General features: G+C 39.3%; 1 protein-coding gene and 1 long non-coding RNA gene across 2 annotated transcripts in view; one reads left to right on the forward strand and one right to left on the reverse strand.

Moving 5' to 3' along the window:
* Positions 1-21,645, reverse strand: part of Efhc2 (EF-hand domain containing 2) — a 196,301-nt gene extending 174,656 nt beyond the window's left edge. The window contains 1 exon segment of the mRNA XM_032890363.1: positions 21,514-21,645. Coding sequence (XP_032746254.1) covers positions 21,514-21,555 — 42 coding nt within the window. The 5' untranslated portion in view covers positions 21,556-21,645.
* LOC116889209 overlaps positions 21,531-27,595 on the forward strand; it is a 30,873-nt gene continuing 24,808 nt past the window's right edge. The window contains exons 1-2 of the long non-coding RNA XR_004386368.1: positions 21,531-21,661; positions 22,796-22,893. This is a non-coding gene — a long non-coding RNA (uncharacterized LOC116889209). The remainder of the gene's footprint in view (positions 21,662-22,795; positions 22,894-27,595) is intronic.

Consider the following 27,595-nt stretch of genomic DNA (forward strand, 5'->3'; position numbering starts at 1 on the left):
GGGGTTCCTACCGATCAGATCTGACTGGGACTACAACATGGTAGGAGGTAAGGAGAGGCTCTGGGTCTACCACCATACTCTAATGAGGGGGTCTCCCAGCAGCAGCATAACAACCCACTGATTTGGCTAAAGTTAGTAGCATGTAACAAGAAAAAACAGAATTGCCTGCAGCCTTCTGGAGGCCTACCATATTTATATACCCTTAGATCCAAAGGCACCAGAAAATAAATCAGGGGTAATGATAGTCTTTGTGAGCCAGGCAGGGCCTGATATCAGGCACAAATTGCAGACAATAAATGGGTTAGCAGATAAGACATTGGAGGAATTGCTAGCAGTAGCAGGGGTGGGAGCAGGGAGTTTACATCAAAAGCAACTGTGGGCCATGACCACCACCAATAAACATCTGACTAGCAATCTGGCCAAGATTCTCTTGCCCACATCAGCAGACTCCCAAGAAAAGCCATCAGCTTTGCCACCTAGCAACTAAAAAAGGCAAGGATCCACAAGATGGGGAAGCCAAAGCTTCTAAAGAATCAATGTAGATAAGGGATCTTTAACCAGACATTGGACCCCTGGAATCGATTGTGGCCTACCTGTCATAGAAACTTGACCCGGTGGCCTCTGGATGGACCCCTTGTTTGAGAATAATTGCAGCCATATCCTTATTAGTCAAGTATTCTGACAAATTCACTCAGGGGTAACAATTATAAGTCACTCCCACACTGCCACCAAGAGGATCTGAGTAATGCACACATGACCCATTACCAAAGCCTGCTGCTTAATACCCCCTACCATGGAAACCCATTCACTTCATTCCAAGCACTGTCCTAAACCAAGCATCCTTGCTACCTAACCCAGGGCTTGTGTTGGGAAACTGAGTCAGGTCCACAGGCCCAGGAAGGACTTGACAGACCAGCTGCTACCAGATGCAGACATCACCTAGTATACCAATGGGAGCAATTTTGTGAGAGATGGAGGTATGTGGGGGTGACCACAGTGTCAGAGATAGAAACCATCTAGGCTACTGCCCTGCCAACAGGCACTTTGGCACAGAAGGTCAAACTCATTACTCTGACCAAAGCCTTGAAATTGGGAAAAGATAATAGGATTAGCATCTAAACAGACAGCAGGTATGTATGCCTTTGCAACTACTCACATCCATGGAGCTAACAAGAAAGAGACTTATTACAGAAGGAGAGACTACTAAGAACAAACAGGAGATCTTAGACCTGCTGGCAGCCTTATGGCTCCCCAATAAATTAGCCATTATACATTGCCCAGGCCATCAAAAGGCAGACACCGCTGAGCCATGGGGCAATCAGAGGGCAGATCAGGCTGCCAAAGAGGCTGCCTTGGACCCTATAACTGCTCTAACCCCACAATTACCAAACCCAGAGCACCCCACCCACTTTTCTTACCAGAAAAGCTCCTATATACTAAAGAGGAACTGAACTTGATTGATTGCCTGTGACTCAGAATACAGAGGAATGATGGCTCACAGAGATTGCAAACTGATCCTGCTTAAGAAATTGGAAAAAGACCTACTCCAGCACACACATCAAACCACTCATTTAGGCACTAGATGGACCAAAGATCTACTTAGGCATATACACATAAAATCCTCAACTTTAGGCCCCAAATAGAACAAATTGCCTCCAAACGCCTGAGTTGCAAATCCACAAATGCAGATAACCAACCCAAGGAAAAAGGAGATCTACTAACAATTGACCGGCCTTTGCCATTCAGGTAACACAGGGAATGACCGAGGCCATAGGGGCAGAGAGGAAATTACACTGTGCTTACAGGCCCCAAAGTTCAGGCTAGGTAGAAAGGATAACTAGAACTCTAAAAGAGATTCTCACTTAATTAACTATGGAGGCTGGTGGGGACTGGGTGGCTCTCCTCCCCTTCAACCATTTTAGGGTGTGTAGTACGTCCTATACCTTGGGCCTGACCCCTTATGAGATTATATTTGGAAGACCCCACTCCCATCCTACCTAATCAGAAAGCAGAAATGCTAGCTGAAGTTGATGGTCTCCATTTACTTAACTCTATTGAAATCATACCCCACATAGAAAAAGAACTCTGACCTCACCTGAAGGGCATATATGAGGCTGTCCATCTATATGTCATTCCAGTCTATACAACTATCACCCATGGGACGGGTGATATTCAGGCAGAGATATAGGAGAGACCTTGGAGCCTCAATGGAAAGGACCCTACGTTGTTGTCCTGACTAGGCCCACTGCCCTCAAGGTTGATGGGATCTCCCCCTGGGTACATTATACTCATATTCAGCTTACAGATCCACATCTGGACATTGAGGACATCTCTCCACTGGCTACAGATGGTGTTCAGAGGCTCAAAAAATCCATGACAGCTCTGGAGAGTTACTTTCATCTCTAGCTAAAGTAGTACTACAGAACAGGAGGGAACTATTGCTCCTACAACAAGGGGATCTCTGCGTTACCTCAGGAGAAGAATGTTGCATCTACAAAGACCACATAGGCATAGTCAGAGAAAATATGGCTGAGCTGAGAGATTACAGGACAGAGAACTAGAAAGAAAATAGACACAGTGATGGAATAAAAATCTGTTCAAACTGGTCCTCTTGACTGATCACCTTGATTTCAGTCCTAGCAGGCCCTTTATTAGTTATTGCTTACCCTCACATTTGGCCCCTGTAATATTAATAGTTGTTTTTGTCAGACAAGGAGTCAATGCTGTTCAACTATTAATCCTAAGATCTCAATACCAACCTCTGAATTCTGAGAACCATAGAAACACAAAACCCATGATTGGGCCTTGGATACTTACTGGAAAAGTGGGAAATGAAGAATACAGGCAACAGGAGAAACTCTGATCTGTAAGCTGACTCCAGCTTGTTCCCAGTTTGAACTCTAGTTAATAAAAATACCAGGAAGAAATTGCCCTGGGCCCAAGTTAATCAGAGAATAGAGGGAAAGTGTCTAAAATTCCAGAGATTATGGATAAAATGCTCAAACTGGCTGAAGTCATCATTGACTATGCATCAGAATACCCCTTGCCAAATGAGGCGACGGCCAGACTGGAGACCCCTATTCCCTGCTCAAACCAGTATAAAAACCCTGATTAATTGAGGTTGGGGCTCTCAGCATGAATTGGAGGAGTTTGAGGGTCAGAGCTTAAACCTGAATAAAGGCTTTTGAATACTGATTTGGGCTCCAGGTGGTTTTGGGGGACCCTGAAATCTGGGCACAACAGACAAGAAATATGTCAGGATGCATAACTGTCCTTCATTGGATGTAGGTAAAAGATACACAGGCAAGAAGTATATTAGGATATATGCTTTCCACTGATTGGACCCGATGGGAAATGCGGTGAATTATGGGTTTTGATTTTTTAAATCACTGTAAAACATGACTCAGGCCCATTTTTTGGAAACCCAGAAATGGACCTGGCCAGAGCCCATTTACCTGGCCAATACTTAATTAAGGCTTGCTTCAAATGTTGCTTTATATTGTGGTAGTGGTCTTATTCTCAACCAGTCAGATTAACAGGGCCTGATACAAATGCAGTCAATCACTTGTGAAATTAAATAAAACTTCCTTTTTTTTAGGAATTATTTTGTTTATTTTGCAGGCATATATATCACAAGCTTTCTTTTTTCTTTTTTTTTTAAACCCAAAATATAAGATGGAGGAAAAAATTTAAAAAAATAAAACTTCTTTTTAAAGATTTACTTTTTGGCAGCCAAGTGTAACAAATAGCATATGGCTAAAGGACATAGAAATTCTAAGGACTCCACTTAGAATCTTCAGGTGAGTCTTGACATTATCTTGGAGAATAAGAAATGTGATTCTGAGACAAGAGGCAGACCCAACTAGATTGAGGAGCATTTTCTACATGCATAGGAAATTTGTTTGAAAAGATACTATGAGAGTTAATACTCTCCTACATAAGGTTGTGGTGTGAACTTGACTGCTGACTAGGTACAGCAAAGTAAGCTAGATACCCATCGCTGTAGGTGCAAGTATCATTTCCTTTGCTATAATGGCTAATAAAAATTCTAGTCCTGTACCAGGCACTCTAGAAGCACTCAGCTTTCTTAATCTCTGTGAAAAACTGAGTGTGTGGCATCATTTTATAAATGGGGATTCCAAAGGACAGTCATAATAATTTTTCTGATGTTATGATGATTAATCTAGGATGCAAACTCATCATCAGGCCTTACATCCTTCCCTTCCCTTCCTTCCTTCCTTCCTTCCTTCCTTCCTTCGTTCCTTGTCTTTCCTCCCCTCCTTCCCTCTTTCCCTTCTCCTTCCTTCCTTCCTTCTTCCTTCCTTCCTTCTTTCCTTTTCTTCCTTCTTCCTTCTCTTCTCTTCCCCTTTCCTTCCTTCTTTCCTTCCTTCTTTCCTTTCTTCCTTCCCTTCTCTTATCTTCCCCTTCCTTCCTTCCTTCTTTCCTTCCTTCTTTCCTTTCTTCCTTCCCTTCTCTTATCTTCCCCTTTCTTCCTTCCTTCTTTCCTTTTCTTCTCTCCTGTCTGTCTTTCCTTCTTCTCTTCTTTATCATCTTTTTGCTATGCATGGTGGAGTATATGTATGTATACTATATATGTATATGTATATGTACATATATGTGTATATATATGTGTGTGTATGCGCGTGTGTGTGTGTAATGTATGTGTAATATATAGGCATATGTATATGCACATGTACACGTAATGTATATGTAATGTACATGTACATATAATGTATATGTGGTATATTTATATATGTATAAATTAGAGGTTAGTATAAGATGTCTTCTTCAATGGCTTTTCCAACTTATTTTAAAATTTGATTTATCTATGTATTCTTTGAGAATTTCATACATGCATGTAATACATTTTGATCACATCCATCCACCTCCAAGGAGAGAACACACCCCTAAAAAATGGATTAAACTTTCCCTAGCAGCCAGCAACTGCCAATACCTCTCAAACAGGGGTGGGGCCTTGGGCTCCCTTCTCCCATCTATGTCTCCAGTTTTGTTTTGTTGTATTTTGTTTTAAGATGGGAACTCTCATTGAACGTAGAGCTCACCAATTAGCTAAACTAGCTGGTCAGAAAACCCCAGAGATACTCTTCAGCACCAGGATTACAGACATGAGGCTTCTGGGGATTTGCACAACATCCTTATGTTCATGTTGTAAGCACTTTACCAACTATGCCATCTCCTCAGCACCATTTCTTGTATTCTTTGGTGCTTTGTTTCAAGAAAGGAGACTCTCTTCCTTTGTTTAACTCACTGGAGTTGAATAGTCACTTTTGCTTTTGACAAGTTCTTTTGACATTTTGGCATATTGAGCGCTATGATCTTGAAAGGAAAAGATGGGTCAAATAACAGACTAGATCCCTTAGAAGTTCAGCATATATGAGAAGACAGTTCTAGAGAATCACTTCTATGCCATCCAGTTATAAAAATGTGGGAACTGAAGAAAACCAGATAATACTTATTTCAGGGGCTAGATGCAGCTTAGTGATATAGCACTTGATTGACAATCACTAAGTCTTTATTTAATGCCCAGGATTTACCACTGCAAAGACAACAAGCATGGTGGCAAGCACCTCTACCCACTAAGTCATCTTGCTGTCCTAAAAACACTTTTTTAAAAAACTACTTTTTATAGTTTAAAGATAGAGACTTCCTGTGCCTCTAGGCTCATCTGGAATCCAGGATCTTTCTGGCTTTGGCCTAATAAATACTGGGATTACAAGTCTGAGACACTGCATGACAGCATCTAATTAATGTCCGACATAGAATTATCTAAAAATTATTAGTTTTAGGCATATATATCTGATCATATTCTGGACTAGTTTCCTTCTATTCCAATAGGATTGTGGATTTTCCTTCCTGCCTTAATGTCATATTTGTTTTAGAAACTCATTTTTTCTCTTATATTTTTATAGAGAAGTCATTCAGAAACTATTGCAAATTGTCCAGAGAAAACAACAACAAACTGTCAAATGTTAGAGTTCAGAACCGTAAGAGCATGAAAGCTACTGTTACTTATTAATAAACTCATAGTCACTGGAGAAGTTATCCAAATGTGAAAATAAAAAAGGCATGTCCCAAAAATCCTACAACATTCTTAAGCAAATTTTCCTCTTTGTAAATCTAACTTAGAAAAATGTGCATGTGAGTATTAGCGATCAATTCAACATAGCAATAAAACTGTTTTATATAGTTAATAATATATTTCAATTGGAAAGTAAAAAATACAATTTAAGTCAAGACCTAGAGAGATGTGTAGCATCTTCCCCAATGTCCTGATTTTTTTTCCTCTCTAAGTAATTCAACTCAAGGCACTAGCTAATAAAGAGAGTAATTGCAGGGTTTTCTCCTAAAGTCAGTTAAAATAAAAAAAAAAAAAAATCACTGTAGTTGATTAGTTAGTGTCTCCACCTCTAAAGTCCTTCTCCCATGACAATCTCCATTTAAAAATCCCCTCCCCAAATGTGAATAATGCACTTGTTTCCTTAGCCTTGCTTTCAGAAGTTTGTTTTGAGATTCTAGAATGGGTTTTTGTTCTCTTGAGCCAAGGACCTTATGTATGCCAGGCAAATGTTCCACCACTGAGATACATGCCGGGACATTGTTTTAACAGAGTAAGATCATTATGTGATCTGAATGAGGATTTATTTTCCTTATCCTTTGGAAAAAAATAAGAAAGATAGAAAGAAAAATCCTAGCAAAGGCAAAGTAGAAGCAATCACTGACCATGACATTAAATGTTGCTAAGTAGCAACAGCTATAAAAATAGTATGGCAATAGGAAACAGGAGGACACAGGTCAATAGAACAGAAAGCAGTGCCAGAAGACACATATGCTCTACTGAATTTTTACAAAGATGCAAAAGCAATTCAGGCTTTTTTACCAATGGTTCTGGAAAACTGAGAATCCAAACCTCATACCTTATATAAATATTAACTAAGTGAATCATAAACATTAATTAAAAATGTAAAACTATTAGAAAAAAGAGACAGTCTTAGGCTGTAGGGCTGAACAGAGAGTTCTTAGCATAGGCCAGGTCAGTGAGACAGGTTAGGAGCTTGCTACCGAGCTTGATGACCTGAATTCAATCTTCAGGACCGACATGGTAAAAGGAGAGAAATGATTCCCACAAGTTGTCTTTTGATGTCCATGCATGTCCACGCAAATAAATGCATGTGCACATATGCACATGTAAACAAAATTCATTTGGAACTTTTGTCCATTGAAATAATATTAAAGGGGTTGAAAAAGACAAGTTGTAGACTGAGACGATATATGCAAACTACATCCCACCTAAAGAATTGTCAAAAGTCAACAGTATAAAAAAATTAAAAATGACCAAAACACAAAGATGACATTTTACCAAGGTAGAGCTATAGATGACTAGTAAATACATGGAAGCATATTCAATTCATTAACCACTTGAGACTGACTGAGGTATCATCCTTTGTGTTGTAGTTTGCTTTATTTGCTATGATAACACATTCTGATCAAAAGCAATGTGGGTGGGAAAGGGCTTATCTGGCTTACATGTCCCAATTCACCATCTATCACAAAAGGGAGATAGGGTAGGAAGTCAAGGCAGGAACCCGGAGTCAGGAATAAAAGTAGAGAACATGGAGAAATATTTGCTGCTTACTGACTTGCTCCCTGTGGCTTACTCAGCCTTTTTGTTTATTTTGTTTTAGTACAACCCATGACTACCTTCCCAGTGATAGCACTGCTTGCAGTGGGCTGGCTCCTTCCCATATCAATCAATAACCAAGGAAATACCCCACAAACTTGCCTAAGTACCAATCTGATGACCTCATGCTATTAATTGAAGTTCCCAGGTCCTAGATGGCCCAGGATAGTGTAAAGTTGACAAAAATCAACAAAAATAAATTACACCAACAGTAATGCTATCCTTACAGACTAGCTAAAGTAAATGGCAACACTAAATGTTAACCTAGTTGTAGGCAAAGTAGTTCACATATACATCACCAGTGGCCATGTAATATGGTATCTGATCTCAGAAGTGGTTTGACAGTATCATTATAAAATTAATCATTATTATATCATCCAAGAATTGTACTCTTGCTTCTTTATCTCAGGAAAATGAAACCTTACATTTCCAGGCTGATGAGAAGACTCAGTGGGTAAAACCATTTGCAACCAAGCCTGAGAACTTGAGTTGGATACCCAGGACTCATATGTGGTAGAAGGAAAAAATCAGCTCCTAAAAGTTATCCTTTAACAGGTGTGCTGTGGCATTCATGCACCCATATATGCATACACACACAATAAATAAATATATTTTAAAAACCTGTTTATACAAACTCCTGTACATGAACATTCATAGAAGCTTTATTCCCAATAGCCAAAATCTAAAACTACCCCAGGTAACCTTCAACAGTCAAACGATTACAGAAATTTTGGTGCATACACAGAATATTTGAGTTTACTGCTGGGTGGTAAAAAATTAATAATAATAAAAAAACTTGGGTAGCCTCCAGAGAATTATGCTAAGTTAAAAAAACCCTAGAGTCAGAATCACAGATGGTATCAATGTCAACACACTGGCTGAGATATAATACCATCATTTTGCAGGATGTTGTCATTGGAGGAAACTGATTAAAAGGCATCTATGACCTCTATGTATTAATTTTTAATGTTTCTACCTAGAAACCTACAAATAAAATTTTCAGACACATACAAAAAGGAAAGGGGTTGGAAAGATGGTTCAGAGGTTAAGAGTGCCCCCTGCTCTTGCAGAGGACCCAGGTAAGTTCTAGACATCCCCTCCTTTGAGATACCAGTTATAGCACTAGAAATGCAGCAAAAAATCCGCCCTTCAAGTGGTCAATCCAGCCACTTGTGATGTTGGTGCTGCCAGGTCAAAATTAAGAATGTTGCAGCCTAGGTAAGGATCGAGTAAAAATGCCCACCTCACTTGGCCCTCCTTTGGGCAACTTTCCCAAACTTAAAAATCTGCACCTGTTCTTTCTGCAGCTGTAGTGCACAGTATATACCTGAGGAGATAGCAAAGGAAATCCTTTGAATTTGTGCTAGAGAGCTCTGGAGTCCCACTGCGGGAACACTTCTCCCCAAGAGAAGCTTGCATAAAAACTATCTGCTGCTCCCAGCAAATGTGAAACAAGACACCATGAAAAAGGAAATAAATATCCCTCACTGAGAAAATAAATATCTGTCACTCAGGTTCTGCCTCCCCACCCTATTCCATTCAGCAGACCTTGAGAGGATAAGGGAAATTGAGGCAGGAATGTCCAGGAGCTGAAGAGATCTCAGGAAACTGAGTATTACAAGAACAGACTCTCAGGAGACAGCTTCAGTAAGACAGCTCATTTAATGAGGGGAACAAAGGCTGCTCAAACCTCTGCCAGTGGGTAGGGGCTTTCATTGTACACCATTGTCTTAGTTAGGGTTTTGTAACCATGACCAAAGCAACTCCCATAAGGATGACATTTACTTGAGGCTGGCTTACAGGTTCAGAAGTTTAGCTCGTTATCATCAAGGTGGGCATTATGTACAGGAAGACATGGGGCTGAAGGAGCTGAGAGTTCTCTCTCTTCTACCAAAGGAAATTAGCAGAAGACTGACTTCCAGGCGGCTAGGACAAGGGTATTAAAGCCCACATCCACAATGACACACCTACTCCAACAAAGCTATACCTCCTAATAGTGCCACTCCTTGGGCCAAGCATACAAACCATCATTGACCAGGGTCAGGGTGCTGGGGGTGCCTCATTTGCATAAGGAAGAATTCTGGGTGCTACTGGACATGACTTTATAAGGTGAAAGGAAGTTTAACCTGTCTACTGAAGTACATGACCTCCTGTGAGGAGCAAAAGTTAGGGGTACAGGGATATGTACATAGGAATACGAAAGCCCAGGGCAGGGTAGAGTGATCCTGTGACCAATCTCAGGATGAGATTTCTTGGGAATGGACAGGCTTTGAGCCAACTCTTGCTCTAGGCTGACTTCTCCCATTCCTTGTCCCATTTGTTTTTACCCCACAAATATCCCTCACCATATCACAGACAAATGGCTTTGAGTTTCAACTTGCATAGTAACATCTGGATGCTGCCCTGGCCACTTTGGCTAAGCCAAGCTTCACAAAAGCCATTATTCTGGTTGTTTTTGTCAACTTGATACAAGCTGGGGTCATCTGAAAGGAGGAAACTCAATTAAGAAAATGATTCTTAACGAATAGCCTGTGGGCAAGTCTCTAGGCCATTTTTTTGATTAATGATTGATGGAAAAAAGCCCAGCCCACCAGGGGGAGGTACCATGGTATAAGAAAGCAAGCTGAGCAAACAGTGGTGTCAGGTTCCTGTACCAACTTTCCTTCATGAAGGACTGTAAGGTGCAAGGTATTGCTTGTGGTCATGATGTTTACTGCTTGACATAAAGCATCTAAGACAACAATGTAGCTTATTTAAACAACAAGCAAATAACTTCTCCTTTCCCTTTCTATATGTTACTGCCCCGCAAAGGCTTATTTTCTTCCCTAACAACAGTAGGAACAACAGTAAGATGTTCCTCTGGACCGATCTTCTCAACTGTGTTTGCACCTGTCTAGATCTTTTATTAATTGAATATTTTATTAATTTACATTTCAAATGTTATCCCTTTCCTGGTTCTGCCTATCCATTTCCCCTCCGCCTACTTCTATGTGGGTAAGCCCCTCCCACACCGGCTTCCCACCTCAATACCTGGCATTCTCCTACACAGAAATTAGTCTTCACAGGATCAAGGCTTCTCCTTTGATGCCATCTGTGCAATGCCATCCTCTACTACATATGCAGCTGGAGTCTGCTGTGTCTGTCTATGTATACTCTTTGGATGGTGGTTTTAGTCCTAGGAGCTCTGGTTGGTTGGGCTGTTTTCTTTGAGGCCAAGCCCCTTAGCTCCTTCAATCCTTTCTCTAACTCCTCCAATGGGACCCAGTTCTCAGTTCAATGGTTGGCTGCAAACATCAGCCTCTGTATTTGCCTCTCAGGAGACAGCTGTATCAGGCTCCTGTCAGCAAGCACTTCTTGGCATCAGAAATAGTGACTTGGTTTGGTGGCTGCATATGGGATGGAACCCCCAAGAGGGGCCGTCTCTGATGGCCTTTCCTTCAGTCTCTGATCCACTCTTTGTCCCTGTATTTCCTCCCATGAGTATTTTGCCCCCCCTTCCAAGAAGCATTGAAACATCCACATTTTGGTCTTCCTTCTTCTCGAGCTTCATATGGTCTGTGAATTGTACCTTGGACATTCCCAGTTTGGGGCTAATATCCACTTATCAGTGAGTGCATACCCATGTATGTTCTTTTGTGACTGGGTTATCTCACTCAGGGTGATATTTTCTAGTTCCATCCCTTTGCCTATGAATTTCATGATGTTGATTTTAATAGCTGAGTAATACTCCATTGTGTAAATATACCACATTTTCTGGATCTATTTCTCTGCTGAATACCATCTATGTTCTTTCCAGTTTCTGGCTATTTTAAATAAGGCTGCTATGAACATAGTAGAGCATGGTTCCTTGTTATGTGTTGGAATATCTTTTGGGTATATGCCCAAGAGTGGTAGAGCTGGGTCCTCAGGTAGTACTATGTCTATTTTTCTGAGGAACAGCCAGACTTATTTCCACAGTGGTTGTACCAGCCTGAAATCCCACAAACAATGGAGGAGTGTTCCTCTTTCTCCATATCCTCGCCAGCATCTGCTATCATTTGAGTTTTTGATCTTAGCCATTCTGACTGGTGTGAGAAGGAATCTCAGGGATGTTTTGACTTGCATTTCCCTGATGACTAAGGATGTTGACCATTTCTTTAGGTGCTTCTCAGCCATTCAATATTCCTCAGTTGAGAATTCTCTGTTCCCCATTTTTTAATAGGTTATTTGGTGCTCTGGAGTCTAGCTTCTTGAATTCCCTGTATATGTTAGATATTAGCCCTCTATTGGATGCAGGATTGGTAAAGATCTTTTCCCAATCTGCTGGCTGCCGTTTTGTCCTATTGACAGTGTCCTTTGCCTTACAGAAGCTTTGCAATTTTATGATATCCCATTTGTTGGTTCTTGATCTTTGAGCATAAAGGCTTTGGTGTTCTAGTTCAGGAAATTTTCCCAGTGCCCATGCTTGGCTCTTTCCCACTTTCTCTCTTCTATTTTTCAGTATGTCTGGATTTATGTGAGGCCCTTGATCCACTTGGACTTGAGCTTTTGTACAAGGTGATAAGAATGGATTGATTTGCATTCTTCTACTTGACAACCAGTTGAACCATCAGGATTTCTTGAAAATGCTATTTTTTTCACGGATGGTTTTAAGCTCCTTTATTGAATCAAGTAACCATAGGTGTATAGGTTCATTTCTGGAACTTAATTCTAAATCTACCTGCCTGTCTCATACCAATACCATACAGTTTTTTAATAATATTGCCCGTAATACAGCTTGAGGGTCAAAGATGGTGGGTCCTCCAAGTTCTTTTATTATTGAGCATAGTTTTTAATATCTTGGGTTTTTTGTTGTTGCAAATTCATTTGCAAATTGCTCTTTCTAACTCTATGAAGAATTGAGTTAGAATTTTGATGGGGATTACATTGAATCTGTAGATTGCTTTGGGCAAGATGGCCATTTTGTCAATATTAATCCTGCCAATCCATGAGCATTAGAGATCTTTCCATCTTCTGAGATCTTCTTCAATTTCTTTCTTCAGAGACTTGAAGTTCTTGTCATACAGATCTTTCATTTGCTTGGTTAGAGTCACACCAAGGTACTTTGTATTTGTGACTATTGGGAAGGGTGTTGTTTCCCTAATTTCTTTCTCAACCTATTTATCTTTTAAGTAGAAGACTACTGGTTTGTTTGAGTTATTTTTATATCCAACCACTTTCCTGAAGTTGTTTATCAGGTTTAGGAGTTCTCTGGTGGAATATTTGGGCTCACTTAAGTATACTATATCATCTGCAAATAGTGATGTTTTGACTTTTTCCCTTCCAATTTATCCCTTTGACCTCTTTTTGTTGTCTAAATATTCTAGCTAGGACTTCAAGTACTATATTGAATATGTAGGGAGAGAGAAGTATACAAAGAATCAACAAAACCAGGAGCTGGTTCTTTGAGAAAATCAGCAAGATAGATAAACACTTAGCCAGACTAACCAGAGGGTACAGAGACGGTATCCAAATTAACAAAATCAGAAATGAAAAGGGAGACATAATAATACAAACTGAGGAAATTAAAAAAATATCATGAGATCCTAACACAAAAGACTATAGTAAACAAAACTGGATAATTGAGATGAAATGGACAAATTTTTAGACAGATACCAGGTACCAAAGCTAAATCAGGATCAGATAAACCATCTAAACAATCACATAAAGTCCAAAGAAATAGAAGTAGTTGTTGAAAGTCTCCCAACCAAAAAGAGTCCAGAACCAGATTTAGTGTAGAATTCTCAGACCTTCAAAGAAGACCTAATACCAATAATCTCCAAACTATTCCACAAAATAGAAACAGAAGGAACACCATCCAATTCCTTCTATGAAGCCACAATTACACTTATACCTAAACCACAAAAAGACCCTACAAAGAAAGAACTTTAGATCATTTCCCTTATGAATATTGACAAAAAAATACTCAATAAAATTCTCGCAAACTGAATCCAAGAATACATCAAAATGATCATTCACCATGATCAAGTAGGTTTCATCCCAGGGATGCAGGGATCATTTAATATATGGAAATCCATCAATGTAATCCACTATATAAACAAATTTAATGAAAAAAACCACATGATCATCTCGTTAGATGCTGTGAAAGCATTTGACAAAATTCAACACCCCTTTATGCTAAAAGCCTTGGAAAGATCAGGAATTCAAAGTCCATACCTAAACATAGTAAAAAGCAATATACCACAAACAAGTAGCCAACATCAAACTAAATGGAGAAAAACTTGAAGCAATCACTGTCGAGTTCTTAACCATGATCACTGAAGGTAGAGGGACAATGGACAATCAGTTATTCAGGATGGGCCTTGTATAAAAAAAGTACCAAGAGGTAACCCAAAGAGCTACTGATCAGTTCTCAACTGATCAGTTGAGAACTACCACCTCATCACAAGTGAACAAACCCAATTTAAGTAGAGCCCTAGGGTAGAACCTAACTCCAAGGGTGTCAGCATGCCAACTCCAGACTCTTGTTCTCAATAAGCAAAAGGAGGTAATGATGAGAAGGACAAGAAAGGATTTAAATCAAAATGGCTATTTGAGGAATGTTCTAGTTTGCTTCCTGTTGCTGTCATAAAACAACCTGCCGGGGTGGGGGGAAATCACTTAGTGGAGGAAAGAAGGTTATTTGACTTATAATTGTAGGTTGCAGTCCATCACTGCACAAAAGTCAGAGGTAAAAACTTCACACAGCTGGTAGCTGGGGACACAGAGAAACACCAAGGAACCAGGAATGTTAATTACAGGGGTGTTTCCTACTGGTGGAGATAAAATCAAATACCTGCATTCCATCCAAAAGGCTGAGAGTGGAGGTTGTTAAGGACCTGATGACCTTTGCTATACTGGCAGACCTTATGCAAATTCCTGAGAATGATTATCCCAGACTCTTCCCTCCTTAGACCATTACTCATCAAATGTCACAAGCACTTTATGGCCTGCTGATGTCTATGCTATCTATGGGTCAGAGACCACACTAAATTCTAGGCCTTTAAGCTATAGAACCCACTCTCATAGTCACATGTACTTTGTAACATAGTTTCTATGTAGTCACATCTTAAGATTTATTGTGCAGACTGACTGGACTGATTGTTGCCTGGAAATATATTCCCCAAAGCACTGTGTTTTAAATATAGCGACAACGAACCACCTGGTACTAGACTCCCAGGTGTCTGATCCAGGTTGACAGAGTCACTGGGTTTTCATTCTTATCTCTTTAAGGGTTTGCTTCCCTTCCTGGATATCTGCAGGGACATCATCAGCTGGTCACACTAAATTCATTGCCAAGGGCACAGACATTAATGTACCGATGCCAATATATGCTAGGTGGAAAGACTTTGTAGTACAGTACAAAATGCAATATGATGTTGCACATTTGATATGCACATTAAAATGTAGGCAAAGGGGCTCTCATTTTTGGAGTCCAAATAACATTTAGAAATATCATCAGAATTGTAATTTTCAAAATATGGGGAGAAACTTCAAGAGGTGGACCAGGTCAGGCATGGTAGTACACAGGTCAGCTTAGCCTGGATGGGGCACATAGATCCTGCCTCAAAACAAACAATAACACGAAGAAAAAGACAAGTGGCTCAGTCCAAAATTATAACATTTCAATAGCTACTTGGAGCAAAGTGACACAATTCTTTACCTCAAAAGCACCTTGTGCAAGTATCAGGACCTGAGTTAAAATCTAGGGCACCCATGTACAAAGCTGGGTACATTAGTGTTTGTCTGTAATTCCATTGCTGGGAAGGCAAGAGACAAGAGAATCTCTGGGCCTTGCTGGCCAACCACTCTAGCCCAAGGAATGAACTTCAAGTTCAATTAGAGACTCTAAAAATGATGGAGAGTTTTTGAGGAAGATATCCAGTGTTCACCTCTGGCCTCCATACAACATGTGCTTGTACACTCATATGTATACACAGACAAACACACACAAAAATACATGTACATATATAGTGACAAAATAACTCTTAGAAATTAAAAAATATATCCAGTGCTATGGCATAATAAACACCAATTGTTTTGTTTTCCAAGCAACATCGTTACCAAATCCATTGAATAACTATTTATAACCCTACTTACTAGCCATCTGTACAATATCAAATATTAAGATAATCAACTTATAAGAACAAAAAGCTTACAGTTTTAGAGGTTTCAGTCTGTGGGTGGTTGACTCCATTATATTAGAGCCTGTGAGGATGTCAAACATCATGGCATGGGGCATATAGAGAAAAAAATTGCTTATATTGTGGCAACCAGAAACCAAGAAGATGAAGAAAATGAGGCAGGGTTTCCAATATCTGTTTTGGTAATATGCCCCCAATGACTTAACTTCTGTCCACTAGGCCTGATCCCTTTAAGATCCTACCACCTCTGGGTAGCACCATGGTCTGGGTACAAAGCCTTTTAACATATATACCTTTGGAGGGCATTTAACCAAACCATTATAATAGCATTCTTTTGTATCATAAAGTATCATCAAATTAACCAACTCAAAATGAGCAATTCAGTGTGATTTCATAAAAATAAGAGCTGTACATCATCATGAGAATCTAATTTCAGAACACCTTCATCATCCTCACAGGAAATTTCAATAGCAGCCAGTCTTCTTTTTACCTCTTACCCTACACAGCCTAAGGTAAACACTCATCTACTTGTTCCTCCTATACATCAAGCCACTCACCACATGTCTTACACAGACATGATCATATATATATATATATATATATATATAATACAGTCTTTTACACATTGTTCTGTAATGGTTTAGCTATGCTATAACATATATGAGTAATATATTTTTTGGCTGAATAGTATTCTAGCACCAAGCAAGATAGAGCATGCCTCTAATCCTAACAGAAAGATTGCAAATTTGAGGTCAGCCTGGCGTACAAATTAAGTATGAAGACAACTGGAGCTACACTGAGACCCTATCTCTAAAATCTAAGAGAAAATTTAAAAACCATTCAATTTTGTGTAGATACCACATTTTCATTTCCCACCAATCAGTTGAGAGTCATCAATTATTTCTATTTTGAGTCATTACAAAAGATGGGTATATTGCTTCTGTCTGTGTTGTATAGCATGTACAATGGCTGAAGGCCAATCCTAGGCAATAATAATAATAGTAATAATAATAATAATAACAACAACAATAATAAATTTTAAAAAGTATGATCAGTTCTCTCATATACATTTATATGCATGCTTTTTTCTTGGGTAGATTTTTAAGAGTGCTAATGTCATACAGTAACTCTATGTAACCATTTCAGAAGCTACCAGGCTGCTCTCTACAGCACTAGCAGCTGCATTTCACAATCCTACCAGTGATTTATCTATGTCCTTGCAACCTTTATTCATCTTTTTTTTCTGCAGTCACCTTATAGATCTAAAGTGCTGTCTTATTATAGTTTTAATAATTTGCATGTCTTTAATAAGTAAAGCTGTTGAGCATCTTTTCACATGCATATTTGCTATTTCTATATTCTCATTGAAGGAATGTTTATTCTAACTACTTCCCCATTTTAATTAGATTATTGTTGTAGTTGTCGTCATGGAGATTCTTTATATACTACAATTCTAAATCCCTTAATAGACATATGGCTTGTAAATATTTCCCCCACACTACGTGCTAGCTTCCTTTCGAAGTATAACTTTGGTGATGTATTATAGCATTATTTGTAATGACAAAAGATGGGAAATCATAAATGGATAGGCTGAATAAACTACTGTTAAGTGCACACAATAGGGTAACTCTATCACTGTGAAAAGCAATGAGGCTTAGCTCTACACCCTATTAAGTGACTTTCATGATATGCCATTAAAATGAAATAAAAACGATTAAAGAGAATAAGCAGAGTAGGTTACTATCTATTTAACAAAGAGAAAGAGGGCAAATACTTTTAAGAAATTGTTGTTTTAAAAACAGACTGGAGGGAGACAGACCAAAAAGGAAGAAAAGAGAGAGAATCAAGGAATGGAGATATGAGGTGGGAAAAGAGAAAGAAATCATTTTTAGAGCTATCTCTAGAGAGAAGGTGGAGCAAAGTTGTAAGGTCATGGCTAAAAGGTAGCCCTGTTTTATTCAGTAAATTTGACTTTGAAAGCATGAAATGTTTTTACATTATAATGAAACAATAAAAATAAGAATCAAAAGCACAATGAAAATAATGAAGCTAACTGGGTATGGAGATGGTTATGAAACTCTACTCACAGCAATTATATAAGTAAAACTGAATATGAGTGACTGAGAGCATTTGCTTGGTAGAAGCAATGTACTGGGTTTAAGCCATAACACTGCAAATACTGCATGCCTTAAGACTCGCCCTCGTAATTTGGAAATACTTTTCTAATGAAGGGGTTCTTTATAACAGAGATACCTACAAAGAACTCTTTAAAAACTTAAATAGTTAATAATGTTATTGTTGGGGCTGGAGAAATTGCTTAGCAGTTAAGAGCACTGGTTGCTCTTCCAGAGGATGCAGTTCAATTCCTAACACCCACATGGCAGTTCACACCTACTTATACCTCCAGTTCCAGGGAATCTGAAACATGCAGGCAAAACACCAATGCACATGAAATAAAAATAAAGAAAGAAATCATTTTAATAATGGCATTGATATTGTTCAGAAATTCTATGAATATGTACTTATGATGATACATACCAAGTAACTAATTGTTGACCATGTAAGTAAATTCTGAATATAAAATCAAAGAAGTTTTAAGAAAAAGTTCTAGGATCCTTAACTTGCATTGGAAATATCAGTTTGAATGCAGTTTGAATGCAGTTTGAATGCAGCTTGTATTCTCTTCTTTAAAATATATGTATATTTCCTAACTTTGTTTTAAGAGCAATAAAATTCAAACTATGGAGTGGGAGAAAATCTTAGCAGCCCACACAGCAACAATGGCTGTTCATTAAAAAAAAAAAAAAAAAAAAGAACATCTCAAATGTAAGGTAACACTCAAACTAAAACAAGAGACACTAATGAACACTGTTCAAAGGAGAGTGCAAATAGTTAGTACTCTATCAACATTCCAGCCATTAGGGAAATTAAGATTAAAATTAGATATACTACATGTCTATTAAGATGGCTAAAGTCCAAAATATTGACAACACCAAATGCTCAGCATAACAAATTCATTGTTGTTGCCAATGCAAAACAGGCCACCAAACACAAGCTTCTCAAAGTACTAAGAAAATCGAGGCAGGAGGATCATGAGTTCAAGGTTATCCTTGGCCAAATATGAGTTCCAACTGAGGCCAGACTAGATACATGAGACCCTGTCTCACGACAGGGGGTTACTTTCTTATCAAGTTAAATATATATAAGCCATATGGCCAGTTTGTGGATTTGTATGAAAGTCAAGTGTGCCCACTACACAGAAGAAATGACAATTTTGGTACTTTTTTTTTTTTTAGCAGGGTCTCTCTATAGCCCTGGCTGTCCTCAAACTTATTATGTAGACCAGGCTGGCCTCAAACTCACAAAGATCCACTTGCCTCTGTCTCTGCCTCTGAGTGCAGGGACTAAAGGTGTCTAAAATAGAATGTTCAAGTTACACTAGGAAGTCAGGAAATGCATATTAAAACCAAAGGGTTAAAATTGCTTACTGCTCTCAGGGATGAGTTTGGTTCCCAGAATCTCAACAATTCACAATTCCCTTGTAACTCCAGCTCCAAGGTGTCTGATGCCCTCTTCTGCCTTCTACATACACATGAACACATGTGGCAAGCACACAGATAAGTAAGTTTAAAAAATTAAAAATAAATCTTTAAGATTGCAAATTGCAGTGCAACCACTGACCAAAATATGTAAAATTTAAAAGACTAAACAATATAGGCATTTAGAAATAAAAACACATAAGTAAAAAAAATGCTGATGGCAATGAGAATTATGACTTTTCAGGGTTCACTAACGCTTTCAGTATCAGTGCCATCCAATCAAGCAATCACACCAAAAGAAGTCAACAAGAGAATCATAGAAGAATATTTGTAAAAGCTCCAAAGAGCTATCAAGAATAAAATAAATAGATAAAATAAACAGAAGGATATATACACACACATATATATATGATATATTCATACAATGACATATTATCCACATGGACAAATCTAACAAATACAATGCTGAACCAAAAAAGTCACAGAACAAAAAGCACAGGATATTTCCCCATATAAAAGGTTCCAAAGAAGCCAAATCTAACAATAGTGACAAAAGGGAAAATAGTGGTTCCATTTGGAGAATGGTGTATGGGTTAACAGGGTGTGGGAAGGGGCATAGAGTTCCACATAAAACACAAGCTGCTCAGTTAAATTTGAATCTGAAGCAACAAGTAATATTTTAGTAATAATAGGTCCCAGGTAATATTCAGAACATTTATTTTTAACTACTACAAATTGCACGTATAATCAAGAGGGCTGCATTTAGAGTAGTGGTAGTACTCTATTTCTTGATGTTCCTTTTGTGATCATCTACTGCGCATTTTTCTGCATGTATTATTCTTCCCAATAAAATAAGTTTTATAAAAAGCAAAGTACACTCAGTACTATGCTGCTGATTTTAAAATATCTCATCCAAACACTCTTTTTCCCTACCCACCCTTAATCACTGCATGTGAGAGCTGAGATACTTCTGCAGGCAGTGGGCATCAGTAATCAGAAGCGTAGCTGAGCCAAAAGCTGTAGACTCTGCTTACATTTTTTATTAAAATTACTTTTGCACAGCATGCTTCTTTATTTCTGGAATCTTTTTTCATGCCCTCTTTTTTGGAGCCTTTCTTATTTGGCTGATTTAATCTTTCCAAAGAACAATGCTACACTTCAGAGACCAACCTCTAACTTACATCAGCCAAGAAACAAAATGTGCAAGCCACTGTTCAAAGTTTAACAGACTAGCTGATGTGAGGGATTAAAAATCAACCTCAAATAGAACATCTACAACAATACTGGCCCACTGTTCAGAATCTGTCAATTCAGTGCACTGAGTGTTTTGCAAACTTTGAGCTGAAGTTTACAAACACCTTGAGTGACTGACTCCACATGAAGTCCTTTCCATCGATTTATATTACCTTCTCCTAAAGACATTAGCAAACCCAAGCAAAAGACAGTAACCCCTAGAAAACAAAAGCTTGACTAGTTTTTCTCCTGTTAGGTATGTGGCTATTTATTGCAGAATTCTTTGTTGTTCTAGGGATTGTGATCTCTTGGTTTTGTGCTTAGGTGCCCATTTCCATTGTGTGGCACTAAACTTTATAGGCCAATAGAAGGCTTCCCTATCTGCCATGCTTCTTTCCGGGTTTCTTCTATTTAGTAGCAAAGTTTATGCTTTTACACACAGTGTACTAAAGATAATAATTAGACTCATGGATTATAAAGACCAGCTGCCTGAAAGAAAACTAGCATCACCTCGAAGACCTCAGTTTCCTCAAGATGTAAATGGGAACAAAAAGATATAATCCAAACAGCTATGGAGAATACCCAGAGCGATTAAAGCACGGCACCCCACATACATTAAACACTTAGTGCTTCTTTTTATCATCACTGTCACCAACTACTTTGGATGGCCCAACTTCCTGTACTTAGATGTCATGTAGGAAAAGCATTCAGATGCACTTCGAAGGAAAGGGGTGAGGGAACATGAAGTTTTAGGTGTACTCAGCACACAGGAGTAAATGGCAGGAACTACCTAGCAGGTAGGACCTGAGGAGATGAACACTCCCAGATTCTGTCTGACTCCCAGGATCTGACCAGGACCTTGGGCTTCCTGCCTACTCACATTGCGGTTAAAGCTGTTGCCAGGCAGAAGCGGTAGAGCCATGGCTGTCACAGTCCGAAGAGGATCAAGGGTCCGACCAGAGAGAGAAGATAGTTAATGCCCTCAACCGCCGCTTGTTTGACCCCCCTGCGTTACCTGGAGACCGGAGGTAGCGTCATGGAGGGAGGAGGGGCTAAGATAGGCGGGGAAAGGGTAGGGGTCTTAGGGCGGAGCCAAGGCCTGGGTGGGGGTAAGGGGTAGACAGAGTGGAGGTGGGGGCGGGGCCAAGCCCACAGGGCTCCTCCCTTCCCCTCCGCACGCATTCCGATCTTCCTTTCCTGTCCGCCCACCAGCGGAAGCAGCTTTGTTCTGACCCCACTGGTTTTCCGCGCTCGCACTTACAGTGAGTGCTCAGTTTTCACTTATGCTGTTTTCTGCTTTCACTCGTTTTTTTTAGAGCTCATATCCTCCTGTGACCTTCAGCTCACGAAATCTTGACACAGCATTGTTTTGCCATTTTGTTATTAAGTATAGTTAAAATGCCCTGAAACGTACAGAAATCTGACGCTCGTGAGTTTACAGAGCTGTGTTGCATTTTCACCAGCCTGTTTTTTTTGTTTTTTTTTAATTCAAACGTTTGAGATGAATCTAAAACCACTCACCCCCTACAGGGAAACCCATTCCAAAGGTAAACATGGACTTCAATCCTTCTTTTGATCATTTCATATATGGCCTAAGTGTGGAAAATCTAAGGTCCATCAGCAGTGTCCAGGAGTAGGATTGGCCGCATAAAAACTCTAACCAAGCACCGTGCCTCGTGCCTGTAATCCTAGCACCCTGGAGGCACAAGTAAGAGGAATGCCTACTTTCCAAGCCAACCTGGGCATCACTGTGAGGTTATGTCAAAAAAAACAAACAAATAAAATACCAAGACTGACAAATAAAATACCAAGACTGCTCCACTAGCCACGCAGACGTCTAGAAAGAAAGCCTACAGTTAACTGCCCCACAGCCCTGCTGGCTGGACACCTTAGTATATTTATCAATCCCTCTGCTATTTTTGTTGAGACCCCTACCCCCAATTATGGCTTGCCCTACTCTCTTCCTTAGAAGTGGAGGCAGCGACAACAGATCATGCTTACAGAGTGAAATTCAAACTGCAGTTGTTACTCTCTACTTCAAGAAGCTGCCTTCCCCTCCCCTGCAGGCCATCAAACTCCTTAGCCAGGCATAGAGCCCTTGCCAAAGGAACATTTTTCATCTCTAGTGGCTACTGCTTTGACCCTCCCCTCCTCTGTTCCAGCTTCAAGAAACCTCTACCTGTTTCCACCAGGCAAGACTGGGGTTTTGAAAATCACTCTGTCTTCTAGAAACATGCCTGCCTTTCCATGCTTCAACAAGGTAACCTCTTCTTATTCCAGGAATTGGTTTAGTGTGAAAGGGAGGTACAGAAGGCTTTGTGATTACTGGGAAATGAATGTTCCCTCAGCTCCCTCCGTACCCCTCCTCTGTCTACATTAAGCACAATACACACTACTTGTGCCTTCCTCCTCCTACATTGTAGTCATACAGTTACTTGAATTTCTGTTAAATGTGTGAAAATTCTTCACAGACAGAATTGTCCATCTTTATTTTGTTTAGAGAATGTGTATTATGACTTGTCTCCCAGACACTCCTTTTGCCATGGGCACACCCTCCAACCAGAATAACCCAAGCTTCTCCTGCCTGCCCCTTTCACCTATGGTTTTTATTTTTGAGGTTTTTACATGTTGACACATGTGAAAAATAGTTCATCCATCTAATGTGCATCCTGTGATTAGAACACAAATCTGCTGTCATCTATTGTTGATAATTACTATTTTCATTTATTTTACTAATTATTAACAATAATGCAGTGAATACAAACCTCTTGTTTGTGTTGGTGGTGTTTTGAGACAGTTTTATTACATAGATCAGGCTGGACTCCAAGTGGGAAACTGTTAGTCCTCCTGCCCCTTCCTCCTCAGTTTTGGGATTACAGATGTATGTCACCAAGTCCAGGTTCTCCTTAATGCTTTTGAAAATACTTTTTTTTGTTACTTTCTAAAGTGAATTAATTTAAAAAATATTAGGTGTAGTGGTTTGAATATGCTTGGCCCAGGGAGTGGCACTATTAGGAGATGTGTCCTTGTTGGAGTGGGTGTGGCCTTGTTGGAGTAGGTGTGTCACTGTGGGGTGGGCTTTGAGAGACTTTCATCCCAGCTGCCTGGAAATCAGTATTCTGCTAGCAGCCTTCAGATGAAGATATAGAACTCTCAGCTTCTCCTGCACCATGTCTGCCTGGATGCTGCCATGCACCTGTCTTTATGATAATGGACTGAACCTCTGAACCTGTAAGCCAGCCTCAGTTAAATGTTGTCCTTATAAGAATTGCCTTGGTCATGGTGTCTCTGCACAGCAGTAAAACTCCAACTAAGACACTAGGAAAGCTGTAGCAAAAGAAGCTCAGCTTGTTAACACAGGATGGTGATACTAGAGGCTGAGGCAAGGGGATCACTAGTTCTAGTGAGTTTAAGGCCAGCCTAGACTATTTTTGGAGACCTTATCTCAAAATAAAGATGTAAACAAACAAAATAAACAGGCTAGGGATGTGGTTCAGTTTAGAATGTTTGCCTTGAAAGCACAGGACCACTAGAACACAGTACAACTAACTCCCATTTTCACTTCATCCAGATTAAACTCTTTTGTCTCTTAGTAATACATTGGTTTTATCATTTTCTCTATACTTGAACTTTCTTATTGTAAACCTGAAGACACCATTATCTTACCTAAAATATAAATCTTGTCAACTCTCCCAATAATGTACTTTTGTTCAGAGTCCATTCCAACATCATAGCTCTTAGTTTTCATGGACTTTTACTCTCCTTTAATCTGGGATAACTCTTGTAGTTTTTGGTGTTTTGGGTTTTTCTTCTGACCTTGACATCTTCCAAGAGAATAAACCAGATACTGGAAGAAAAAGTCTGATTTATAGTAACTACCATTTTGCAGGGTATGCCAGGGAGAGGCTATATTTCATTAGTTCAACAAAAGCAAACATATGACATTAATCTTATAATTGATGTGTTCTTAATATAAAAGATTCACTATACAAAGTTTTGTCAATAGAAATAAAAACAGATGTTGTTGTCCACAGAAAGAAATATGTCATAAGCAAGGAGTTTCCACTGATATGTCTACTTTGAATCAGCACAGTAGAATGCCTGCTTTTATTTCTCCCTTAGCACATGTATATGTGTAGTTATATGTATACATGTTCACATATATGTGTGACTGCATGTGCACATGTATGCAGAAATGATGGGGTTGATGTTTGGCATCTTCCTGGATCATTCTCTACTTAATATTCTGAGCCAGAGTCCCTTAATAAAGCAAGAGATCACTGTTGGGGCTAGTATAACTAGCCACCTTGCTCTGGGGATCCAATGTCTACTTTCTTTATGGTTACAGGATTATGAATACAGGTTTCACAAATTTTACCCAGCTTTTATATGGATATTGGGATACAAACTCTAGTCCTTAAGCTTGTGTAGCAATGACTTTATCTACTGAGCCATGTCCCCAGCCCTTTCTGCATATCAAGCCTCAGAGATGAATGAGCATTGACAAAAAGTAAATGCTCATCTACTTATTTGTTAAATACAAGACCACAAAAGAAGTTGTGTGTAAGTAACTTTGATTTCCTCAGATATAATTGTCCTCTAGGAGGCTTACTACCTCCATCTGCTATCCTAGGCCTGGTTCTGGAAGCTTCTGGCCTCTGTACAATCTAATCTAGGCCTAGAATGTTTTCAGCTTCTGAGACTTATTGCTGAATAATCTCACAACGTCTATTTCTTTCTGAACTCTGACTGGCTGGTTCAACTCTGCTGTTCCAGCTCAAACTCCTCTCCAAGCCGACCGATTCAGTTTGGTTTCTCTCAGTTTCTCATTGAATTGCTCTACTTGGCATCAGACTAATTAACAATCTGTTCTAATCTTCTGGCTCCTTCTCATTCTCTCACTCATTCTGTTTTCATCAATGTCTAGCTTGTTCTCTATCTGCAACCTCTCTCTGTACAACTGTCCTGGTAAAAACTACTACCTCTCCCTACCCACTATCTCTCTGCCTGTTCTTAAGTAGCCTCTCTTTCCTGTCTGTTCTATTGAGAGTTAGGCATATCGTATGTGTGACTCATTCTGTCAAATCTTTCTCTTATTTGTCTCTTTGTCTTCCTCTCAACTAGAAGTCACTTTCAAATATGGCTACTTCCTTCTACCTACATTGTTTGAGATTAAAGGTATCTACTAGGGATACATCTGTATTCCAGCCAGATCATACTTTAATCCAGGGATTGTCTGCATCCCAGCCCCATAACAGAGAAAACCCTAGAAGGTCTTTGGATGTGATCCCTTGCTAAAGCAGTCATATTGCTGGATTGAAATTCTTCTACACAGTTTTAGGATATCTAACTGGGTGATGGGTGACTTTGTAGCAGATGAATGCCTCTCCTTAGTATACAGAGGGCCCTGAGTTTCTTCCCAGACCCATGAGGGTAAAAAGCATGTAATTTAGGCTTCTGTGAAATCCAAACCTACTCTAGGTTTTACTATTTCTTCTCAGCAATTTTGCTTTAGACTTAATGTTTATAGTCAAAATACCAAAGTAAAAATTTTCTTGGATGTGTCTGCCTCTCTCTGTTTAGGATATGTATATTATTCATTTGTAAGCCAGTTTGGTTTATTTATCTATTGATATTCCACATTATTTGTTCTTTGTCTTATTATATATATAAGCTGTATCTGTCCTATTTTGATTTGGCTAATTTGGCAAATAATTTATGTATTTTTCTTACTTAAATCAGTTTGGCCTATTTTCTGTTCTAAAACTTTATTACTTTTCTGCTTCCATACTTAAAGTATTTTCGTCCTTACGGATTATTTGAACACATTTTCTTTTCTGACTTCCAACATTAACACAATTCATGCATTTTATTTATAAATACTGACATAAGTGTTTAAAACTACAGATTTTCTAGTGATCTCTAAAAGTATCCAACAGTCTCTGATATTTGCTACTTTTATTACTTGTTTTGCCTTTTTGTTTTTTAACCCAATGGTTGTTTGATAGATTTTCAGTTTCTAGCTAGAAGTTTAAATGTTATAGAGTTTAAATTTTGTTTTTATTCTAACCTGATAGCTATGCTATCCCTTTGCTAAGAAGGAGGTTTGGAATCTTTCAAGTGGTATAGAAATTACTGATGTTTTCTTTGTGGTCTAATATTTATACAATTGAGAAAGATGGGCTCTATTGTGCTCTAATGTTCAATGTGGACCACTGGTGTATGTAGTTATTATGATTTGATGTTTCTGTATCATTACTGTGCCTGACCCTTGATCTGCTTTGTACTGAAAGGCTTCTACTAGCCTGAGTTTCCATCTGTATCTCCTTGAACCCTTGCTATTGCTTTCAGGAAAATGGTTTCAAATACAGAGGCCCGAATGCCAGCAGCAAACCACTGAACTGGAGAACGGACCCCCATTGAAGGAATCAGAGAAAGGACTGAAAGAAAAGCTTAAAGGGCTTGAGACCCATATGAACAACAGTGCCAGCCAACCAGAACTTCCAGGGACTAAGCCACTACCCAAAGACTATACATAGACTGACCCTGGGCTCCAACTGCATAGGTAGCAATGAATAAGCTTGTTGGGGCACCAGTGGAAGGGGAAGCCCTTGGTCCTACCAAGGCTGGACACCCAGTGTACAGGATTGTTGGGGGGTGGTAATGGGGGGTGGATGAGGAGGGGAACACCCATATAGAAGGGGAGAGGGAGGGGTTAGGGGGCTGATGGCCTGGGAAAGGGAATAACATTTGAAATGTAAATAAGAAATACCCAATTTAATAAAAATGAAAAATGATACAATCCACAGATCACATGAAGCTCAAGAAGAAGGACAGACAAAATGGGGATTCTTCAGTTCTTCTTAAAAGGTGGAACAAAAATATTCATAGGAGAGGATATGAAAACAGTTTGGAGCAGAGACTGAAGGAATGGCTATTCAGAGCCTGCCCCACCTGGGTGT

Source organism: Rattus rattus, chromosome X (genome assembly GCF_011064425.1).
Source record: "Rattus rattus isolate New Zealand chromosome X, Rrattus_CSIRO_v1, whole genome shotgun sequence".
In the NCBI taxonomy this organism is placed as follows: Eukaryota; Metazoa; Chordata; class Mammalia; order Rodentia; family Muridae; genus Rattus; species Rattus rattus.